Here is a 22500-nt window from a genome sequence, read left to right as displayed (position 1 = left end):
TTGGGGCAATACGATCGTGTGTGAAGCTTATGCTGATGCATCGTGATTGCTAGTTGAAAACTAATCCAACCCCCGTGGACACGCCCACTGGGCGGGTCTCAATTTATGATATCCCCTTGGGGATTGCCCGACATGCCCGCCCCACACTCGACCCTCGTTGCATCGTCGTTCCCTCGTGCTGCTGGCCATGACAATATCTCACGTCCTCGTGCTCGCTGGGCCACGAGCGCAATGCACTGCGTCATGATCTGGGAATATCCGCGTAGCGAGTTGTCGACAATGGAAGAATATGCAACGACGAGGTCCAGGTTGCGGCTGTGCAGCACACGACGAGAGGCGAGTTGAAATGTGCATCTTGGAATCAATTCATTGCTGCTGGTTTCGATGAAAACGGGTTACTCGACCAAGACCGTCTGAACTTGTTGGGTCAACGTGTCCAACGACACGTCGGCGCTGAGCGTGGTCACAACTTTGTTGAGCTTGACGTACAAGTCGACGAGTGGTAGGTTCTCGGCGTTGAAAGCATCCGTGTGAGCATGGACAACTTCGACATCCCCCACACGGGCTGCGAGCGTCGCGGGAGATGTCGTGAAGTGCAGGAGCTAAAAGAACTCTCAGCGACGGCATCCCAGCGTATCTCGTCACGAAGTACCTGGTCAACGTGTCCAACGTGTTCGGCCAAGGCCATTAGCTGGTCGTGGACATACGGCATGGTATTGCGAATGACCCGTGGGAACCCCGTCAGGACTACTCGTGTCGATATCGGGTGCCGCAACACTTCCAACTTCACGAGGTCCATCGTGATCGCCACATCCACCAAACGCCGCTCGGCCCATGCGGCTTGGATGCGCTTGGCGCGATCGCTCGACGGAAATCGCGTCACATGATGAGCGTGGAGGGTTGGTACGTGAACGTAAACGCAGTTGGAGGACTGGGCGGCCCGCTGGACGGCACTGTGGAACCCACTGGCTTTGTTGCCCACGGCCAAGAACACTCGTGGTCGGAAAAGCGCTTCAAGTTGGGGATACACCCGTCCAATATCAACGTATGTGGTGGCATGGAATGCATGGGGCGACGTTTCCGTAAAGTACCGCGTGAGCTGACTCAATTGCGGCTCCGGTGCGTTCTTCTTGCGGGCTTTTTCTTCTTCGTCCGACGAGTAGAAGTCTTCATCGGTGAGCGCATGGGGCACGGGGAGCACTTTCTTCGTCAGCACCGTAACGTGGTCCATGGCAACGCCAACGCTGTGAAAAGTCTTGGCCTGGCGACAGAGTCAACATGGACGTCAAACGAATGCAATGGGTACCTCCAGAAGCGTGCGAGGAAACCCAATAAAGAGCACTCGATGCAGATTTCGCTGGCGAAGCATTGCGCACACTAACTCGACGAACGAGCGATCGTCGATGGGGTGGCCTGGCTGGGACCACATGGCTTCCACGCTCGATTCGACGTGGGCAAGGGACAGCACGTGCACTCCTTTTGTTTGAAAATGGCGCTCCAGACGCGACAAACTCAAGTCCGACACATCGCCAAGCACCACGGAAGCAGAGAGCTGACTCAAATGCGCTTGAAGATTGGGGCCGAATGGCGACACAACTGGATGCGACAGAGCCAAGTGCGCCAGCAGGTTTTGTTGGAATGGCGTTGTGGGCTCTTGGCTGCGGATGACCAGCGACGGTACCGCGATCTGGTCTGAAAGTGCCTTGACCTATGTCAACGCAGTCAAGAGAGAATGCGTGAAGTTCATCAAACCTGTTCCACCGTGACTGGAAAGTCGTCGAGGATGACGCGGCGATGGCTCGGGTGTAACACAACCTTTTGCAGCACGCGCACTACTAAATCATCCTGTATAGGTTCGTTGGCTTGGACTTGTTCTTGGATGTGCAGGCCATCGACAGAACCCGCAAGTACTTCCGCTCGCAACGCATCCTTGGCGCTCAGCTTGAGAAAACCCCGCGTCCGCGCCACCGACGTGATATCTGCGCCGCCGCCACAGGTACTCCCCTCGTCAATTGACAGCGCGAGCGTTGGTGCCAAAAGCGGCTGCAGGAGAGAGCGCAAGTGGTCGGTGGTCGCTATCCCGTCCACCCAAATGGAAACGAGGTGGCCGACGGCATGACTACGCCATTCGAATTGCGTCATTGGTAGCTTGGCATCCCAAATTGGATGGGGTTCTACATTCACCAACTGCGTGGTGGGACTCGCCCGAACGGTTGTATCCAGCAGCGTCACGAATGCACCAGTCAACGCATGCGAAGGAACGTTCGTGATCACGAAGCGGGGAATCGCAGCCGTCTTAGCAATGGCCTGCGCCAGCAACCGCACGATCATGTCGAACGGCATCATTTCCTTGGTTCGAAACATCGTTGTGTACTCGCCGGCGTGGGTCTTGGTCGCTTCCCGGGCGACTTCTCTCTCCAGCAAAATGGAAAAGTCCAATACATTCCACCGATATTGCAAACCCAACTGGTCCCATTGCTCGGGTCGGATGACTCGGTTCCTGTCGCGGACGAGCAAAAGTCGAGGACAAAACGCGCCGTAAATGTCTGGCAAACAGGCATGCTTCGTGAATGCTTCGTCCAAATGAGGGCGTGGGGAAACGTAGTGCAGCAGACCAAACTAGCACGCTCTCGTTGAGGGCCTTGTCGACAACAGCGTCTGCGTACCCGATGAAAGTAATCGAAGAATTCTCGCTCGCTCGCTGCATGAACAGAAAACGGAAGGTCTGGCGCGAGAGGCGACGCATGGGGATGGGGCGGCTTGTGGTCGCCAACATCGTCGCCGACGACAGTGATCCACGCAAACCGGGCCACGTGCTAATGGCAAGGTAATGGTGTAGGACCTCGTCGACGGAATGTTTTTACGTACTCGTTGGAACGACAGATAAAATGTCAAATCTGGCGGGCACTTGTCCAAAATGATGCGCTTCGACACGCATCGTTTGAACGCCTTGACGATGGCGACCATGCTATCTTCATTTGCATCTTTCTGCGCCACACGAGTGAGTTGTTTGGACAGTGCTATGCAATGAGCTGCAAACCTTGTCGAGAACGACGTCGATATCCATGTAGTGGTAACTAAAATCTTTGGCTATTTTCTTCGCAAGAAGCGTTCGATTCGCGCCATGGCCAAAAAATCCCACGATATACAACGCTGCCAACGATGGAATGCCCAAATCCGCAGGTTTGCCTGGTTGTGGTCGTCGAACGAGGTGGGCGGCGGCCGGAGCTGTCGCCGCTACGACAGACGCGGGCATGGCAAGTGTGGAATAGCTGGTCAAGTACTGTCCCAGCCACGCGATTGCGTCCAGGCCGTCCAATTTCGGGTCCTGCTGGCAGAGGAGCGTAACTCCTCGCGCCAGAGCTTCGTGGAGTGTTTTGTCTGGGCTCAATTGCTTGATTGGCCTTGCTGCTACATCCTTCGTTGAAATGGATGCCTCTAGTGCAACAGCGGGCGGGATATTGAACACAAGTTGGATCTCTCGGTCGGCACTTTGCCGAGAGTCGCTGCCGTGTGTGGCGTTTCTCGTGCCGTCGATGCCATATCGCCCACGAATGGAACTGGGGTACTGTTCCTTGGCGGTGAGCGAATTGGTCGGACCCATACATTTTTGCCACGCATAGATTGCTTTCACGCGAACGAGAATCTGACCGCCACAAGGACTTTTAATAAACTTGCCAAAACCAAAGGATTCATCGTACCATTACAATGACCACGTCGCTGGTCATGTACGCCACCAGCTTCTCGTAGAATGCCTTTCCCTGCAAAAAAACAAGATTGCACAGGTTATTGCCCCAGCTACCGAGCGTCCCAAACCTTGTGTTCGGCGTAGAATTCCATGGCGTCTTCGCGAGTCAACAGTCGTCGACTCTGGCGGTCAATGCGAAACCCGTTGGCCACAATGATGTTTTGTATTTCGTCAGCGTGGTCGTTTGCAGTCTCCGGCTTGATTATCGCCAGCGTGTGCTCGGGCTACGTGACCATGGGAACATGTTCATATGCCCTGACGCGTCCATGATGCCCACCTCGAGCGCCAAAAAGGCAGGAAACCACTTTTGAATGTACTGCGACACTGCCGAGACCGAGTGCAACGGAAAAACGCAGTTGTTGGCCAACGACACACCCAGTCGCGCCCGGATGCTGGTCGGAAAGTATACCTGGGCCTCTGCTGGGTCCGCTGGCCCCAACAACAGCTCGAGCTACCGCCACAAATCAGTGTACAAGACATCTCGATTTGTTCATGCGTACTTTGTCGCCAATGTTCATTCCCTCCAGAAGGAACACCACAGCCTGGCCAGTTGTCATGGCCAACTTGAGCTCAGAGTCGTAGGCAGGGTCGTTGGATTCAGATAAGAGCAGCATCTCTTCGTCCGATTCGATAGACTACGAACATATTCGTGATCGACGGTCTCCGTAGAAGTGAAGCGCCACGAACGTACGATTTTCACTTGGTCCATGATAAAGAAACCTTCCCGCTGCGCCAAACATTTTCTCGGTCAGCACATGAAGAGTGACAGCTACAAGTACCTCAAAATTGACAGACAAAGTATCGACGAAATTTAAAGCTGTGGGTTTAACAATGGCCAGCGCTTGCTGCATCACAGGCGAGGGGGTTGGAAAGAGTAGCATTCGATCGCGCAATGCACACAGCTTGGTTTCGCTGCCGTAAAAGGCATTTCGCACGGGCGTCGAGCCGTACACTCCACGAAGCAGTGGCTTGGGAGATGCCACTGTCTTAGCTTTGGCAGGGTCCATGGGTCCCATCACAGCCTTCCAGTGCTCTGAAAACTGTTAAATCGATCGGATAAATGTGAAGGCCTTCCGTACCGACTGCATTGTCTCTTTCAAGATGCATCGCAATACACGGCCCGCTTACCATAAAGTCCAAGACCGCATCCAATTCAGGGTCTTCCCATGAATGCCTTGCTCATGTTCAGGCTGGTGTTGGCATGCGGAAGCACGTACCTGTAAAGCTGTCGCACCTGATATTTCGACAACTGGAGAGTTCGTCGTTGGGTGATTGTAAATCCTTCTGCCTTGATCCGCTGCATGATTTCGTCGAGAATCGTTCCATTCTTCGTTGTGTCTCCTTCTCCTGGAGCGCGGTACCCCGTCGCGCAGTCGGGCTTGATGAGTGCGATCGTCGTCGACTGCGGAGGTGCCATTGCTCGTTGTCGGCGCGACCTTTCGAAGTGCGGGACAAAACGTCCGGATAAACATTTTCCGGAATGCTCGAAATAAGGTAAAACGCATCGGACGTAAACATTGTTGAGTAGAAACTGAGCCACGAAAGGCGGTCAAGGACGAAGCCACTGGCGGCAGGAGCCACGCACTCTGTGCTAGTAGAGTGCGGCGGATGCGGAGAAGGCGCCATCCCCTCTGCTAGACGAGAGCTGGTAGCTGTGTTGGAGTCCGCGAGAGCCTGCTTCACTGGGACCTAGGTGAGATACGGCAATTGCCCTTAGTCCAGTACAGTTGTCTACCTCATTTGGTGTTGGGGGGAAACGAGCCGCGTCCGAGTCCAATTGGCCGATTGCGATGGCGCGTTCCTGCGCGGACGAAGTTTGGGCGACCCCCGAGAAGCATCGCCGCGCACCATGGGAGTGTCTTGCAACGATTGGAAGCCGTGTGATTGTCTCTGGTGGACGGCAGGGCATGCTTCGCTTCCTCGGCCCCACAGAGTTTGCCAAGGGTGTCTGGGTTGGCGTTGAGTTGGACACTCCTGAAGAAGGCAAGTCGGACGGAGCTGTCAACGGCGTGCGGTACTTCACGTGCAAACCGTTGTGTGGTCTATTTACCAAACCGACGCAGATTCAACCAGAACCACGTCGACATGACGTGACAATCTCACCACCTGCGTTGGCACCGCGACCGAGGCCTCCATCTCCTCAGCACGATCGAAAGCGACGTATCACGCGGCGAAGTCTGCTTCGACGGGACCATGCAGTGACATTTATGTCTGTGTTGTTCAATCCATCGCTCTTGACAACAATCCAGCACTTCCAGCCCGGTCTATTTGCCGACCTCCACCCGCGATTTGCAGAATGGAGGGCGTTCATCCAGACCCACGCCAACTTTCGATACAACGTCGGTGCCCCGTTGCGGTATCAGCGATTCTTTGACAGCCAGATGCACGTCGCTCAAGACTTGTACCTCCCGGAGGTATCGGATCCCCGCTTTGTCCTGCATGTTGCAATCTTCGAAGGCGATGTCCACGTCGTCAAGCGCTGTGCCCGTTGCCAGGAGCACACGATATCCCCGCAAGCTCTGACATGTGCTGCTCGATTCGGCCACTTAGATATTGTACAGTTCCTGCACCAGCTCCAGTCCCACACTCGCCATCCCGCGTTGCGTGGCTCCGATACCACGGCAGTCGACGCTGCTGCCGCACATGGCCATCTTGCAGTTGTGGAGTACTTGCTGCAGCATCAATATTCATGCAGCACCAACGCAATGGACAGTGCCGCGACTCGAGGGCATTTGGATCTTGTGCGGTTCCTCCATGACCACTCGTCCGTTGGATGTACGCATGTTGCCATGGACGGGGCGGCGGAAAACGGTCACCTGGCGATCGTTGCATTTCTGCACTTCCACCGCACCGAGGGCGGCACGATCGACGCGATGGACTTTGCGACGCAAAACGGACACTTGGACGTGGTCCAGTTTCTGCACTTCCACCGTGCAGAAGGATGCTCCGCCGACGCGCTCAACTGGGCCGCCGAAGCAGGCAACTTGGATTTAGTCTACTTTCTGCACGACCATCGTCACGAAGGCGCGACAACAGACGCGATGGACGCGGCGGCCCAGCATGGCTACCTCGACATAGTCGAGTTTTTGCACGAGAATCGCAGCGAAGGATGCACGAGTGCGGCGATGGACCTGGCGGCCGCGAACGGACACATGGACGTCGTCGAGTTTCTCCACGTACGGCGACGAGAAGGTTGCACGGCGGACGCGTTGATTTGGGCCGCACAGAACGGACACTTGGACATGGTTATGTTTCTGTGGGTTCATCGAGGCCAAGAAGTCCGAACACATGCTGATGCCGCCCTCCGCGCCGCCAAGCGGCACGACCACACAACTATATCGCAGTATTTGGAGTTCCAGACACAAACGAGATAGCATAAGATCCCACTCGAGGTGTTAAAGAGTGTCGTTTCGTCGATCTGTGATGAACATGTGGCCAGGAGCGTGCGTGATGGCAAACGCCTGGATGCGAAAGTGTGCATGGGTTTGATCAATAGGAAATCGTACCGGTTTGCTAGCAAGCAAGACGTTCTGAGGGGTCACACCGCACGCCCAAAACACAGGAATCTATGTGGTGGAGAATCAACGACTCGTGCGACACAATGGAGTGGGCATACTTCTCCAGGACGAATGGTAACAGCATCGCCATAATTCGGCTTTGAGATGTCGGCGATGCCAATTGCGTCGGGGTCGCCGATGTGGACAGGACTATCAGCGAAGGTTAGCTCGACATATTTGTAGGTCAAACGACCGACCTTCCGTGAACGTTGGGGTAGCGTGAAGTGATGACGCTGGCCAAAATGGCATCCGCCGGGGAGAATGGGCGCATGCTGACCACCATGTTCCCTAATTCGTTCATGTATGGGGCGACGTGCAGCAGGTGAAACTGGACTTTACCTGAAAACACCCCCGCCGCGTCGCAGGGTATGTTGGTTTGGTACATGGGCACGTTCTTCCCTTCGTCTAGATGGCGGATCCTCAGCCCGGCCTTGGCAAAACTCATGCCGTCAGTTCATCCAAAATTCTGAACACTGTCGGTACATTTTGAAGAGCATCCTCGAAGCTGAACGAGCAACCGAGCAAGAATGTCACCAAGTCCTGCAACGTCATGTTGAATGGGCATAACGAATGCATCGAGTTGTTACGTCGCGCCAGTAGTCCTTGATATCGACAACTTCATCCGTCATGACTCCATGCTTGTACACGCAGTACTTGGGTAGATCGGTGCGGATATCTGAATTCGGGGCAAACCGACGGAGATCCATGCAACCGGGGTCAGAAACTTCCTGCACTTGTCAACGTTCAACGAGTGTGCTGCCCTGTAATGAGGCGCGTACCAAAAGAGGACAAGGCTTCGGATTGCGCTGACAGAACAGCAAGAAGTCAAACGCGAGCTCCTTTGGCAAGATGACCAAGTTGGCCTACAATACGACATGTGGGCTCGAGTCTCGGCAGGTCGGTCATACTTGAGCAAATCCTGGACAAAAACCTGCCGAATTGGACTGAAAGCTGCCATTACGACAAGCAAACCGGAATTGCTCCGGCGTCATGCTCTTGCCTTGGTGTGTCGCGGAGACCGCCGTCGACCCGATGTTGACGCTTTCCATTGTCAGCAGTCAATTGGATTCGCTAACATGTAAGGTAGTAGTCCGATTCATTTTAAATATCGCGCAGTTTCATGTTCACAGTCAATCCAAACTGGCGTTTACAGTTAACAAAAAATGTCAATATTTCAAAATGTCGATGAACTGTTTTAAAATTGGTTTTAAACGTAGAGAGGGATTTCATCCGGATGTCAACGAACACATTATCCGGCATTCCGAGAATCTTCAACATGCTCTTAATTTCGAGGCTGTGGACGAGGGAGGCATGGCGCTGAGCAAGCCGATGGCAACGCTTGCGACCGCGACGTCAGCTGCGGTCGGAGGATGCACTGCATCCGTGGTGCTGTATCCTTTAGATACGTTGAAGACGAGAATGCAGTCCGAATCCAAGAAAGATGCTAACGTCAAGACTTCCCTGGTGACGTGCGATGTCGACAGCATTTTGTCATTCTACAAGGGTGTCCAGTACAAAGCTGCGCAGTCGACGATCTCCAAATTTCTGTACTTCTATGCATACACTGCCATGACAAAGATGCTCCTGACGAAGAACGCGACGTCGCTGTCGACAGGGGCGAACTTGGTGGTTGGGTACTTAGCCGAAATGTTTCACCTACCCGTCTCTTTGCCCCTGGAAGTTGTCATCACTCGTATGCAAACGACGCAGGCAAAAGACTCGAAGAAAGCAAGTCTTTTCCAGCAATTACAAGCGATCTGGGACGAAAACGGGGGCACGTGGACAGCATTTTACAAAGGGTTTTCGGCGTACTTTGTTTTGTGCTTGCAACCGGCAATTCAATTTACCGTGTTTGAGCAAGTGAAGAAGCTGTACTTGAGGGCATACAAACCCACGACCACGACGCTGTCTGCCATTGAGGTACCAAGTTGCACCGGGAAACCCATTCAACGATGTGTTGACGTTGTCTGCAGGCATTTTTCCTCGGGGCCGCCGCGAGATCGTTGGCGACGCTCGTCGTATTTCCGTACATTCGTGCGAAGGTTATCGTACAAGCAAAAGCCAAAGTAGCGTCTGGGGAAACACAGCCAAGCCTGGTTGCAATTCTTCAGAGCTTGATCCGCGACGAAGGCTACATGTCGTTATACCGAGGCCTCGCCCCTGAACTGACTAAGGTGTTCTATTATTCCGACGTAGCAGTTGCGTCATGTTTGTTCGCGTAGGGGGCGCTTTCGGCCGCGTTTATGTTGATGGTCAAAGAAAAGATTGAAGCGTACGTGACGCTGTCCTTCATGCTGCTCCAAGCGACGAGTTAGTCCCGCTCGATCTGACGAAGCAAGTCGACTGTTTTTTCCTGGCCGTCGATGTTTCCTTGCTTTGTGTACAATTTTGCCTAGCAAGACTTGTGAGACGCAACCACAAAACACATTGCGACCACGTACCATGGCTTTTAACGTGACTTTGCAGTTTGGCTGCAATGCCAATGCGGTTTGGAGCCAGAATTCAGCTTTGTCGTATCGATGTGCTCGAATGTAGGCGTCTCCGAGGCGCGTGAACAATTGGGCTCTTTGGTCCAGGCTCTCATGCACGACTATCGGAAGGTACAGCGCTTGCTTGAGCCTGCAACACGCAATTTCCTGTCACGACCCTTGCGTCATTCTCGTTTGGCGTCGTGGTACCATTGAATGGCGTGTTGGGGGGCATTTGCATTCAAGTGGACTTCAGCGGTTTGGGTGTAAAAAGCAAATAGACCGCCCGCCACGGACGAATCTCCTCGGGCCAACGTTATCGCATACCCTGCAAAGCGACGAATGTCCTACCCAGTCGGACGGTACGTTAACGCGAGTGAGCAGCGATGGTGCGGAGGCCGTACTTCGTTTGGGTACGTGCAGTGGGCACTCCAGCGTTGGACTAGGTCGAGAAAGTGCTTGGCTGTGTCCAGTTGGTTGTGGCTATTTTTTGTTGCTTCGAGAAACATCGCTTCGGCACACGCAATGTCATGCTCGATATCAGGGGGAATGAAAGGAAAGCGCCTCTGGGCAGTAGACAGCACTTGAATGTCCTTTTCCGCGATGGGCTGCTGTTTCCAGATGAGCTTCTTCACACCTGTGATCTTGAGTGTTCCGTCGTACAGCTGAAAGAGCTCTGTCGGCATGGGAACATCGTGCATCGTGTCGATCGAGTTGTCGTCCATGTTGAAGAGTGGAAAGTACTGCTGTTGCACGAACACCCCGTTGAATGTAGTCGTGCTCACCAACTCGTACCCTACAGCCCCGCCAATGAACTAACAAGGACGTCGGAGTCGTCAAGCGTACCTTTGGACTTGCCTAGCTCGACAAGCGCGGCCAGGGACGATCCGTGGTACACAGACATGTCTTTGTCTTGGATGTACACGACGTTGTTCGGGATGGTCGGGTTGAATTCGATCACGACAACCTTGGGATGGATGGCATGCAAGCTATCCCAGATGTGATAGTCCGCGCCGTCTATATCAATTGAGATCAAGTCCACGCGGGTCGGCGCGTTGGCTCGTTGGAGGATTTCGTCGAGGGACATGGGACCCTCGAACGTGACGAACGCGTGGATCACCTGCACGCGCGAATGGTTGGCATACATATTTGCCATTTGGTCGCATCGAGTTTTGTCCGCTTCAATGAGAACACCGTGCCAGTTCTCTTGATAGAGGAGCTTCCACGTGTTGGACAAGTGTTTGCCGTCCCACGCACCAAACTCCACGCACCATCGGGCATCGGGACACTCCCCAGTTGTGGTTTCGTGTGCTCCAATCACGGAAAACACCTTTTCAATCACACCATCTTCGCCGCCTTGCGACGTCACATTGAATGAATGCTTGATGAGCCAGTCGTTGACTTTGCGCCGAGAGGGTGGGGTGCGGCGACAGACCGGCATCGTACCGTTGGCCTGTCACCTTTCTCTTTCTAGCCAATCAGCAATAAAGCTGCGCATCAAGGGTAACAAAACGCCGTGACAGCATACCATTCGTCCTGCACCCCTGTTGTCTCGACTTCGAGTTATTCCCTGTCCATCCAAAATCATCGTCGATCCAGCATCTCGTGTTTACCAAGCCCTGCGATCCTCAGTGAATTATATTGCTCGTGCCGGTCGAACGCATGTAAGGTTTAAGCTGTCCACACCTGGTCTCGAGCTCCGCGCCACCAGTACGTTCATGCACATGCGGGCCTGTCCCTCGCAAGCCACTGCGGCAGACAGGACCGTTGGAGGGCTCTACACATCGGGGTCCTTTCAGTTCTGCATTACGTTGTGCGATCTTCGATGCGAAGGGGCGGCGGTTGCGATCGCCATGGCGACGTTTCATTGGTTTGTGACTCACGCGGCCTTCCGACCAACCAGAATTGGCCAACCAAACACTCACTACGCATCGTACCATGTGTGATCATACAATTCAACACGTACGTACATTCTTTCATACGCTAAGAAATCGAGCGCGTTTGGGTCGAACAAACGTACGATGTACGGACTGCCTGCTTGAGCGACAGGGTTCACGCCGCCTGATTGGCTAAAACGTTTTGGAGGGGACCGGGAGAGTGGATATGATTGGCTCCTTCGTGTGCACTAAAATGTCTTCCCAAGATATATTGCGCCAGTCGAAAGGTCAACGTCCAATACCAGCGAGTTGACCTAAACCCTCAAAGAGACTTGCCCCCAGTATGGTATACAGCAATTAAGATGAACAAAGACCTGTTGAAACGATGCGCAGTGAACTTCTGGGTGTAGGCATTGACACGTGACCGCCATCCCGAACACGGCGCAACGATGCAAGTCCCTCGTAAGATGAAGGTCAAGAAAGCCGACAAGGAAGTGTCTGAGTCCAAGCGTCATGCAGGAACGATCCAGTTTGAAGCGCGACAGGGACGAGAACGGACAAATTCTGAAGAAACCGCGATGATTCTGACGAGCATGTGCATGAGCAGCAGCACTGCCCCGTCTGTCAAGGCCTCCCTGGTCGACGGGGCTGGTGACAAGGTTCACATTAAGACCGAGGATGGTGAAAATGATGACGAAACATTGATCAACCCAGGGACGAAGTACATTCCGTCCCTCGCTCGCTTTGACGAGGCAGACCGGGCCAAGTACATCTCGTCGTATGCGAAGTTCAAGGATGAAGAAGATGGAGAGGGGTGGAGCTCAGACGGGTCTGAAAGCACTAAACGGCGAAATGTTACCAACGCTGCGAATCGAATGAAGTACCACGCGACCAAGTTCATCTCGATTGAAGAACTCAGAGAGCATTTTGACCAACCCATTGTCGAAGTGGCGCGGTACTTTGGTATTTGCATCACGTTGATGAAAAAAGTGTGCCGTCGTAATGGGATCAAGCGGTGGCCGCATCGTCAAATTCGGTCGCTGACGAAGAGCATCAGCTCGATGGAAGCCGCTATGATGACTGCAACGGGAGCTGAGCGTGAAAAGTATGAAGGACAAATTCAAACCCTGAAGATGAAGCGCGATGCTGTGATTGCGGACCCAAACAAGGAAGTGTCCGTCTCACTTTCAAAAAACGAATGCAAGGAGGAGAAGAAGGGCGAGAACAACGATGACATGATGCTGGATGAGAACATGGGGTCTGACAGCTCCGGCAGTCCTCGGCAAAACTCCTCCGCGGGACTGACAAAGGACGACGCGTTGCCGCCATTTATCCTTCCTGCGACACGACCCCGACCACCGCCGCAACAATACGAAGCTAAGGGTGGTCGATGGACCTCCCAGGAACATGCGGCGTTCCTCGAAGGCATCAAGTTGTTCGGAAAAAACTGGCGCCGAGTGGCACAGGTGGTTGGCACACGCAACGCGGTGCAAACCCGCACGCATGCGCAAAAATACTTGCTGAAGACAAGTGCCCATTTGGATTTGCATTTGGCGTTGCTCAAGAAAGAGAGTGAAGATGGCGACGAAGTAGACGAAGATGCCAACCACGCCGCGTTCCTCACGTCACTGACAACCCCTCGCCGAGCCAAGACATCAACTGCACCGTCATCGTCGTCCCCACCGAAAGAAGTGGTTGCTGGCATGGATCGACTCAGCTCTCTGATGTTGAAAGCAGAATCCATGCACAGCCACATGTTGGAGGCTTCCGATTCCATCCGGTCGCCTTTGGATGCCTTAAACTTCTCCGCCCCCTTGCTGTTGAGCTCCTCGAGTAATTGGAATGGAAGTGGTCCGGACAAGTTGCCTGAGCCTTCTGGGGTCGTCGAACCTCTGCGCAAGATCGTCCTGGGGCGCAAAGCTGAGTCGGAGTCACCTGACACGAAAGTCTCCAAAAAGCTCAAAGTCGAAGTGTCTCTCGACGACAACGAAAATTTGCGGCCAAGCTATGCCAACGTCAACCATGCCACGGACGAACATGCTGTGCGTGGCATCGACTCTAAGGACACCACCGCTGTGGCTGTAAAACGTGAAGCCAGCAACGATGGATTTATCGAAATGGAAAAGCTTCCTGTTGTTGGGGAGCAATTGTTCAAGGATGAACCACGTGGAGGCAACTCTGCTGTATCCCTTGGGGAGATTGGGATGAACGATGCCCCTTGCCCCAACAAGGCGATCTTTCACGTCGAAGATTCCATCAACCGAACAGGGCCCGACGAACCCGTGGAAGAGCCGACTCCGGCGAATGAAAAGGAGATGGCGCACAACACCTTTGAAAACGACATGGGCGAATTCTGCCCGCAGATTTAAGACGAGGAACGTGTATTTATTGCAGAAACCTGTAATATCTGTGTGTCGTGGCGACGTATGGTTGCGCGTTGATGCCTTGGACCAAAAGGGATGATGATCAATGTTGAAGCCTACTTAACACAAAGAATCGGACTTTAAACATCTTATCCTCTTCGCGCGCGGCAAGCCACGGAAATCTAATGGTGGTGGTGGCCGGCGTTGGGGTTTTTGTTGTCCAACTTGAAATACTTGTTGAATCGGGGCACGTAATGCACCTTGCCTTCTTCCAAGTTGAACCAGACGATGTAAGGGGAGTCGTTGTGCGAGATACCAACAGTGCGGGTGTGGTTAAACGAAGGAACCAAGATGGGGTCATTCTTCGAGTTGCCTTGGTTTTCTTCCGACGCAATAGGATCGCGGTTGAACAATTCAATACCTTGTTCAGCGAGCTTCAATTCTTCCCCTTGGCGACCCACAGCTTGATCAATCATGTTGGGCACATCACGTTCCAACGACGAGAAGGCGCGGACCGACACCGATCGCTTTGCGACGCTCTTGACAATGCTCAACATCACGGTTTCCACTAAAAGCTGAAATAGTCACTACCCTTCTGCCAGCCACTGGAGCGCCCTCGAAACCTCCAGCATCTGATGCACCCCTTAAGTTCGTATTCATTCTATCGCTCGACCTCCACATAACCACTTTGTTATATTCGGCACAACTTAACCGAAACATGCAAGAACCTCTCTATTTTAATATTCCCTCCCACCCGAACGTCGCCGATTGGTCAACCCCATGACGTATCTTTACACAAATCCCGCCCCACAAGGCACGCAACCAGCGCCCAAAAAAACGGCGCCTGCGACAGCACTGTGTCATGATGGAGCGCGAGGGGACGTGAAGAATGACATTGATGTTAGCTGTGTGCTTTGGGTATGCATTGATCTTTGGTCTTTCACATAGAGTGGAGTGCTGCAGAGGAACAATCCAGCATGGCTAGGCAAACGGCTACTGGCCGAACCCCTAGTGGCCGTCGGCCACCAATGCATAAATGCGCATTCGGTGCCCATGACGAGCAATTTCATAGAGATCGCAAACGAGTTTACTAACCTGCATGTACGCGTTGAGCAATCGAAATATGCGACAGTTGCATTACCAGGATGTAGCAGTCGCTCTTGGACATGCGATCCACAGATAAATGCAACGGATACCGACGGGTCGTGACGAGGAAGAGGTTGGAGCATACTTTGGACTTGACATTGACGATAATCGAGACACGATGGTGAAAACGACACAGCGCCGTGGGTTACTCAAGACTGCTTTGTCAGCGTCAAAATCGTTCCAATGTCGTTCGAGCACAACCCAGCAATATCACGGTAGTCATGGTGGCTGTCTGAAAATTGCGATGATTCACATCGTAGACATTGCAGATACACATCCACAACTACATGGAGCTCGGCAATAGCAACGCCAGCGACACCAACGCTACTTCTCGACAAGACAGACATTTGTGCCATTCACGCTAGTGATGCGACAGGATTCGTTCACGAACTGTCATGTTGTATCCGCTTGCTGATGTTGCCGCTTTGCAAAACCATGGTCCTTGCTTCAGGACGACCGAGGACAGAGGACCCATGTGTGAATTTTTTTGCACAACTTAATTGGATTCTTTAGGCAATATAAACAACGCCGTGGCATCTGCGTACAGGGTCCCATCGTTGTCTTCAAGTTTCGCCTTCATATAGAGCTATCGACAAATGCCACGTTAGTACATTTTGCGCATTTGACCAACGCGCTTACTTTTCGACCGTCAACGCGATCGAAGTCCGTGAAGACAATTCCAAAGATGTCGGCTGGAAGGGGCTTGCGGAAGTTCACGTTCAGGTTTGCTGTGAATCCAAGTTTTCCACTCGTCCTGAAACATAAACACCAGCTTGGTCAGGGCGACGCTGTCGTCACGACAAGCGTGTAGGGGGGGGTCCTACCACATCATCGTCCATCCAAACAACTCGTCGAACACTGTTGAAATGCACCCCCCATGCACTGCACCACATCATGAGAACGGGTGAAATAAATTCCGCCCAAGGTACCGATGCCAGGATGCCCGCACAATTTGTCGCCAAAGTGAATGACACTTGTGGTCCCTGTCTTGTCGGAGTTGCCATACACCTCAAACCCTTGGTATTTGCCAGCAATATTGAGCGAGTGAATGTAGTGCCCTTCCAGTTGCTCGGCAGGAACGGTTCGGAAGAGCAAGTCCCTGTACATGTTTGGTGAGGACGTCGTATTTCATAACGAGGGCCCTGCCTGAGGTTCGTCACGTCCGAGTCTTGTGCGAGATGAGCAACTTTGGAAGGCAAGTCAGCCGCACCAAGTCGCTCGAGAGGCTACATTGGTTGTCAGAAATCCTGGGCACATCAATGAATTATTTGCGTACCTTGGGGGCCTTGCTTTTCGTTCCACTTGTTGTGGGGCATGTGGCCCCTCGTTGGGTCGAACCAAAGTAGTAGCATCCGGCAACGCCAGCAAGGATCACACCAGCTTCGAGTGCGGTGCGGAGGCTTTCGCCGACGGGAAAGAAGTCAAATTGCATGCTGGCGAGTCGTCGATTTCGATTGTGAGTCCTGTGGGTTGGTTTGACCAGGCATGAAGAGTCGCGCGAAGATCACCATCACACATGATCACTAGGCGAGTCATCCCCGCCAGCCAATCCGCGTCCAAGAAAACCACGGATAATTTATCCGTATGTTTACATGACAAGTGCAGGTTCCAGAACGTCCCATCATAGGGGTCAGTCAGCCAATCAAATTACAGGAAATCATTCCGACCATGCAATCCCACCACAATCCGGGCAATGGTTGTGAAATGACGTGGCAACATGTGCTTCGGTTTGTTGTGTCCGTGATGTTGATCAAGTTGTCCGAGGGGCAGAGGGGCGACCCCAGCGTGAAACAAGTCGGTGGGGACGACAAGCGTCTAGTTTAGCATCCCTTTTCGACAGGGCACGGAATCCAACCAACTGCGACAGACGGCACACGTTAGAGTGAAGGAGTGTTGGTTACAGTCACTCTGCTGGCTTGGGCAAGATAAACAATGTCGTGGCTTCGGCAAACACGTTTCCGTCGTTGTCTTCGAGCCGCGACTTCATGAAGACCTATGGGTCAAAAGATGAGGTTGCCACGTAAATCGAGGACCCAACCTTTCGACGTTCGCGTTTGTCGAACTCTGTGTGCACGATTCCAAACGTATCAACGGGAAGTGGCTTTCGGAAATTCACATTGAGGTTTGCAGTAAACCCGATGTCGTCGGTCATCCTGCACACACAGTGTGTTAAGATCGAATCGGAAACGTGTAAGGGGTGGTCGAACCAGAACATTGTCCATCCGAAGAGCTCGTCTAAAACTGTTGATATGCACCCACCATGAACTACAAATACGATGAAGGAGGCTGCGTTCCAATGTGTTTCAGGCGTACCAATTCCTTCATGACCACAAAGCTTTCTTCCAAAGTAGACACTGCTGATAGTCGAGGTCTTGTCAGCATGGCCATACACGTGAAATGCTTCGTATTTCCCAGGAATGGAAAGAGAATGGATATAGTGTGCGTCACTGGAAGCTAGACTCGTGCTGCGAAACACGTCGTCACTATGTGCACAGCGCCATGACAGTGACAAACCGCATCGAAATCGAATTTACCTCATGTTGGTATAGTTCGGGTCGTTGGAAATCTCAATCATTTTCGACGGCAACGGAGGGTTGCCCTGGGTCGTATGGTCTTCGCCAGTGCTCGTTCGAGCTTTCTTTGGCAACGTTGGGCTTGCCCCACTGGAATCAAGACTTCGCTTCTCCGCCTGTGCATCATACTTATCTCTGCGAATGGCAGGCGTGAATAGGTGTACCATCATTGCGATCGTAGCAGGCGTTGACTTTGGCATCGACAAACCTTCCTCCATGAAGTAAAAGACGATACGGATAAAACGGTCATCCGGATATGATTTTGCGCGCTCGTACAAAGGCAAGCGGCGGCGACGGTGGACAGGACATGCGAGGGACCACGATCATGCTGGAAACCCAACGCGTTCCATGTTCATCAAGATCTCACATTCTCTCGCAACAGAGGACGACGTGATAGTCGTGGGCATGTATGAGCGGTTATTTGTGTCTGCTTCGTAACGATGCGAAACGTGTACATTCGTCGTGGAAACCGACGAGGACCTCCGAAGCGAGAAATGCCCCATGAGATGCAACATGGTCTTGGCAGTCATGTTCGAAACGAGAAGCCAAGTCCACTGGATCCGGAGTACTGGCGTGGAATCACCCATTCTGTTGGTGAGTCTGTACCGACAACATTCGACAACTCGCTCCATCACCAGCAATTCTACGACGCGTATTCCCCGCATTCCGCAGCGCCAGTGCATCCCCATCATCACGTTGTAATCAGTCCTATTCCCCATGCACGACATGTTTCTAGTGGGGGATTTGACATGCAAGACAAACCCTTTGATGTGGGAGTGCCGAAAGCATACCACGGCCACCACCAATACCCGGTAAGCGACATGAACCCTTTATGAAACCTTACGATATTGCACAGGAGGGACCACAGTTGAGAGTGCAATTGCGACGTTGTTTTTCAGCAGTGACGATGAATCTGCGCCAATTGCTTGGAGCTTACGACCACCATCGGTGTGGAGGAGTGACGTTGTCAGCATTCCAAGATGCTCTCAATCAATGTGGCATTTTTTTGTCCACGATGCAACTTAATGGTATCCAGCAGCGATTTTACAACTCTAAAATCGATGCCATCGACTACAATGCTCTGGCGTCTTTCTTGGCACTGGACTCACATGAAGTGTAAACAGAACGAACGAAGGCTGGGACAAAGGATCACAAATTCTCTTGTAGTGATGCGATTCTCAAGGACATTGCTGGACACTTGACGTCTTCTTTCGGCGATATTCGTCAAATGCTCCAGCAATACGATCCCCATGGTTCAGGATGTGTACCTCGCTCGACGTTTTATGAATTTTGCCGTCAGTTCAGCAGCGCACCCGACATTGACTTGCATTGGTTTGCCCAGTCTTTTGTGAGCCCATACGAGCCACACATGATATCGTACGGTCGACTCATGGAAATGATGCCCCATTCGTCAGCTGGCGGAACACAATACAGCGGGGGCCACCATGACTTGAGGTATGTCGTCCATTGCATCAGCTAGTGTTCAACCCGTACATGCAGAGGGGCAATGTACAACATGAATGTATTTCCTACATCACCAATGTTGGCAAGGCAACCAACACCCCAAGGTGTCCTATTTTCTCCGACGCATCAACATCATACAGGGTACACCACTATGGTGAATCATGCCGTCCCAACTGCTCAAGTACGCAATTGATTTATGATTTTTGGACCTTATGCGTTTCACGTCGTAGGTCGTCCTGCAGAAAAATGGCTGGATTTGTCGTGTTTGTGCTCATCAACAAATCGAAGACTGGGTCACGCACTGCGAAATTTGCGAAACTTCTAAACCTCATGGGGGTGCTCGGGGAATTTTTGTGAAATGTCCCCATTGCAAATTCGACAACAATTTTGATGCCTCACGTTGTGAACTGTGCAACCACTCGATCAAGTTGCGCCACCACAGAAAATCCAAGAAGAAGAAATATGCCAGCAGCAGTTCCTCCTCCAGTAGCAGCAGCAGTAGCTCGAGCAGTTCGTCTGGCAGTGACGGGGATCGTCGTCGAAAGCGAAGTCGAAGCCGTCGATCGAAGAGCCAAAAGAAACGACGACAGGGCCACACACATCGTTTCCATCAAGGTGAATCCATCCAAGCAATTCCGATGAACGCGAATGAGTACGAACTGGGCCGAATTGTAAAGTTGCACAAGGATGACACATACGACGTGAAATTTGACAGTGGCAAAGTCGAACAGTATGTTCCTGAGCAGTCAATCCGCGAATTGGTACGATGAGATTACTCCGGCAATCAGAACCGTTCCTTGAGTAACATGCTACAGGTTCGCTCGAAACACCACCATTCGCCATCGCACAGATACCAGTCTTCTTCGCCGCGCAAACACCATCAAAGTCACCAAGGTCGCGATGACTATCAAGATTATCACGACACGAAACACGGCAAACATCACCGGCCATCATCACCACGGAAAGACCACGCAAAGCACAGCAATGATGAGTCGTCATCGGATGCCACCCCAAAAGCTAAATCCCCTCGCAAACCAAACCGTCCAGAACCAATTGTCACAACCGATTCAGAATCATCTCGTCAACCAAAGTACAAAGTTGGACAGAGCGTCAAAGCTGACTACAAGTGCCAGGGCGAAAAATTGGCCGCTGTCGTTTCAAAAGTGCACTCCGATGGCACATACGACTTAGAATACGAAACCGGCAAGATCGAATCGCGCGTGGCCGAATCACTGATTTCTACGGGAACAAGCCATTCACCCAAGAAGAAAAAAATGGCCGACGAAACAACAATTACGTCAGATGAAAAGGTTATTTTTGAAAAGGGTCAGAAAATCGAAGCCAAGTACGGTGGCAAGTCGGCATGGAAGGCTGGCATTATTGCGCGAAAGCGAGTAAATGGCACATACGACATTGATTACGAGGAGGGCGAGAAAGAGGTAATTTGCCTAAATGCTTTGATCAACTGCTCTGACATAAAGTAGACGGGCGTTGCATCCAAACTCATCCGGGCCCGAGCATCTTCACCGAAAAAGAAGAAGGCGGAGGAAACGTCGACCGAAGAAGAAAAGCCCAAGAAACTCAAATTCAAACAAGGCGACAAAGTTGAAGCGCAATACAAAGGGAAGGACAAGTTTTACTCCGGGATCATTGCACGTGCGCGTTTGAATGGGTCTTATGATATTGACTACGACGACGGAGAAAAGGAAGCTGGGGTGAATGCCGACTTCATCCGAGCCAAGAAGTCGTCGTCGTCACCCAAGAAGAAACAGGACGAAGAAGCGTCAACGGAAGAAGTGAAGCTCAAGAAGCACAAGTTCCAACTAGATGATAAGGTTGAAGCCAAGTGCGGTGGCGAAGACAAGTACTATCCCGGAGTAATTACTCGCGTCCGACTGAATGGAACGTACATTATCGAATACGATCACGGAATCACTGAAACGGGAGTTCCTGCTGACTTGATTCGACTTCGAAGTTCGAGCCCCAAGAAGACCGATGATACCTCTGAGGATGACCGCAAGCCATCAAAAAAGTTCAAAGAAGGCGACAAAATTGAGGCGCAGTACAAGGGCAAGTCCAAATATTACCCTGGGGTGATCGCGAGAGCGCGGTCGAACGGAACGTACGACATCGATTACGACGACGGCGAGAAAGAAAAGGAAGTTGCAGTCGACTTCATACGGGCAAAAGGATCTTCGTCACCAAAAAAGAAGATAGTCGAAGACACTACAACCGAGGATGAGAAATCAAAAAAGAAGTATCAGCAAGGCGACAAAGTCGAAGCCAGATGCGGTGGAGAAAACAAGTATTATCCCGGCGTGATCACTCGTGTCCGACTCAACGGAACATACATAATCGAATACGACCACGGAATCACTGAAACAGGTGTGACAGCCGAATTGATTCGAGCGCGAGGAGGATCAAACAGCCCCAAAAAGAAGAAATCTGACGACACTTCAGAAGATGACCGGAAACTGTCCAAAAAGTTTAAGGAAGGTGAAAAGGTCGAAGCGCAGTACAAGGGCAAGTCCAAGTTCTACCCTGGCGTTATTGCGCGTGCGCGACTCAACGGCACGTATGACATTGACTACGACGACGGTGAAAAGGAAAAGGAGGTTGCCGCGGATCTAATTCGATCCAAGGAGTCATCACCCAAGAAAAAGAAATCCGATGACACATCCGAGGACGACAAAAAAGGCAAGAAGTTCAAGGAGGGTGAAAAGGTCGAGGCGCAGTACAAGGGCAAGTCCAAGTTCTACCCTGGTGTAATCTCGAGAGCTCGTCTCAATGGGACGTACGATATCGACTACGACGATGGCGAAAAGGAGAAAGAAGTTGCTGCAGACCTCATTCGGTCGAGGGAAAAGTCGAGTCCAAAGAAGAAGTCGGACGAAACGACGGAAGACGAGAAGAAGCCCAAGAAGTTCAAGGAGGGCGAGAAGGTGGAGGCCCAGTACAAGGGCAAGTCCAAATTCTACCCTGGCGTGATATCGAGAGCGCGACTGAACGGCACATATGACATTGACTATGACGACGGAGAGAAGGAAACCGGCGTCGCAGCCGACCTCATTCGATCCAAGGAAAAATCGAGCCCAAAGAAGAAAGGCAGCGACGACACGACCGACGACGAGGCAAAGAAGTTCAAGGAGGGCGAAAAGATCGAGTGTCTGTACAAGGGAAAGACCAAGTACTACCCTGGCGTGATTGCGCGCGCGAGGTCGAACGGGACGTACGACATTGATTACGACGATGGGGAGAAGGAGAAGGAAGTCGCGGCCAAGTTGATCCGGTCTCGTGAAAAGGC

General features: G+C 52.2%; 10 protein-coding genes across 12 annotated transcripts; 4 read left to right on the top strand and 6 right to left on the bottom strand.

Annotated features, from left to right (window-relative positions):
• Positions 1-4: 4 nt before the first annotated feature.
• On the bottom strand, positions 5-5182 carry H310_00517 (hypothetical protein). The gene is made up of 15 exons (XM_008863336.1): positions 4966-5182; positions 4828-4922; positions 4528-4781; positions 4440-4475; positions 4249-4383; positions 4026-4199; positions 3817-3972; positions 3702-3761; positions 3041-3646; positions 2869-2988; positions 2667-2816; positions 1753-2619; positions 1307-1708; positions 653-1261; positions 5-602 (listed from the first exon to the last, which is right to left on the bottom strand). The coding sequence occupies exons 1-15, from the start codon at positions 5163-5165 to the stop codon at positions 396-398; spliced, it is 4071 nt and encodes a 1356-aa protein (XP_008861558.1). The 5' UTR covers positions 5166-5182; the 3' UTR covers positions 5-395.
• A 90-nt stretch (positions 5183-5272) lies between these two features.
• H310_00515 (hypothetical protein) lies at positions 5273-8384 on the bottom strand. The gene is made up of 9 exons (XM_008863334.1): positions 8214-8384; positions 8085-8168; positions 7893-8033; positions 7789-7845; positions 7645-7735; positions 7503-7593; positions 7365-7455; positions 7255-7314; positions 5273-7209 (listed from the first exon to the last, which is right to left on the bottom strand). Exons 1-9 carry the CDS (start codon positions 8352-8354, stop codon positions 7144-7146), a joined length of 822 nt encoding a protein of 273 aa, XP_008861556.1. The 5' UTR covers positions 8355-8384; the 3' UTR covers positions 5273-7143.
• On the top strand, positions 5499-7171 carry H310_00516 (hypothetical protein). Its single transcript, XM_008863335.1, has one exon. It carries the CDS (start codon positions 5539-5541, stop codon positions 7120-7122), a length of 1584 nt encoding a protein of 527 aa, XP_008861557.1. The 5' UTR covers positions 5499-5538; the 3' UTR covers positions 7123-7171.
• Positions 8385-8616: 232 nt separating the features above from the next.
• On the top strand, positions 8617-9527 carry H310_00514 (hypothetical protein; the record flags this gene model as incomplete). Its single annotated transcript, XM_008863333.1, has 2 exons — positions 8617-9225; positions 9279-9527. The coding sequence occupies 2 exons, from the start codon at positions 8617-8619 to the stop codon at positions 9525-9527; spliced, it is 858 nt and encodes a 285-aa protein (XP_008861555.1).
• An 89-nt stretch (positions 9528-9616) lies between these two features.
• H310_00513 (hypothetical protein) lies at positions 9617-11214 on the bottom strand (the record flags this gene model as incomplete). The annotated part of the gene is made up of 5 exons (XM_008863332.1): positions 9617-9697; positions 9747-9924; positions 9984-10120; positions 10178-10569; positions 10620-11214. 5 exons carry the CDS (start codon positions 11212-11214, stop codon positions 9617-9619), a joined length of 1383 nt encoding a protein of 460 aa, XP_008861554.1.
• Positions 11215-12055: 841 nt separating this feature from the next.
• Positions 12056-14597, top strand: H310_00511 (hypothetical protein). The gene has a single exon (XM_008863330.1). The coding sequence runs from the start codon at positions 12100-12102 to the stop codon at positions 14017-14019; it is 1920 nt and encodes a 639-aa protein (XP_008861552.1). The 5' UTR covers positions 12056-12099; the 3' UTR covers positions 14020-14597.
• On the bottom strand, positions 14196-14570 carry H310_00512 (hypothetical protein; the record flags this gene model as incomplete). The annotated part of the gene is made up of 1 exon (XM_008863331.1): positions 14196-14570. One exon carries the CDS (start codon positions 14568-14570, stop codon positions 14196-14198), a length of 375 nt encoding a protein of 124 aa, XP_008861553.1.
• Positions 14598-15491: 894 nt separating the features above from the next.
• Positions 15492-16674, bottom strand: H310_00510 (hypothetical protein). The gene is made up of 6 exons (XM_008863329.1): positions 16436-16674; positions 16306-16385; positions 16089-16258; positions 15984-16041; positions 15799-15913; positions 15492-15745 (listed from the first exon to the last, which is right to left on the bottom strand). The coding sequence occupies exons 1-6, from the start codon at positions 16589-16591 to the stop codon at positions 15656-15658; spliced, it is 669 nt and encodes a 222-aa protein (XP_008861551.1). The 5' UTR covers positions 16592-16674; the 3' UTR covers positions 15492-15655.
• Positions 16675-16954: 280 nt separating this feature from the next.
• Positions 16955-17969, bottom strand: H310_00509 (hypothetical protein). 3 transcript variants are annotated; one of them, XM_008863327.1, is made up of 6 exons: positions 17897-17969; positions 17694-17848; positions 17473-17642; positions 17367-17424; positions 17198-17312; positions 16959-17152 (listed from the first exon to the last, which is right to left on the bottom strand). In XM_008863327.1, the coding sequence occupies exons 1-6, from the start codon at positions 17948-17950 to the stop codon at positions 17063-17065; spliced, it is 642 nt and encodes a 213-aa protein (XP_008861549.1). In that variant the 5' UTR covers positions 17951-17969; the 3' UTR covers positions 16959-17062. The 3 variants fall into 3 exon arrangements, with proteins under 3 accessions (XP_008861550.1, XP_008861549.1, XP_008861548.1); XM_008863328.1 differs by having other exon boundaries at positions 16955-17312; XM_008863326.1 differs by having other exon boundaries at positions 17198-17424.
• A 205-nt stretch (positions 17970-18174) lies between these two features.
• Positions 18175-22481, top strand: H310_00508 (hypothetical protein; the record flags this gene model as incomplete). Its single annotated transcript, XM_008863325.1, has 8 exons — positions 18175-18544; positions 18589-18848; positions 18900-19187; positions 19233-19377; positions 19427-19957; positions 20012-20635; positions 20681-22425; positions 22457-22481. Exons 1-8 carry the CDS (start codon positions 18227-18229, stop codon positions 22479-22481), a joined length of 3936 nt encoding a protein of 1311 aa, XP_008861547.1. The 5' UTR covers positions 18175-18226.
• Between the last annotated feature and the right edge of the window lie 19 nt (positions 22482-22500).

Source organism: Aphanomyces invadans, assembly GCF_000520115.1.
Source record: "Aphanomyces invadans strain NJM9701 unplaced genomic scaffold supercont1.1, whole genome shotgun sequence".
NCBI lineage: Eukaryota > Oomycota > Saprolegniomycetes > Saprolegniales > Verrucalvaceae > Aphanomyces > Aphanomyces invadans.
Note: the sequence above shows the minus strand (reverse complement) of the source record. Positions and strands in the feature narration are given on the sequence as shown.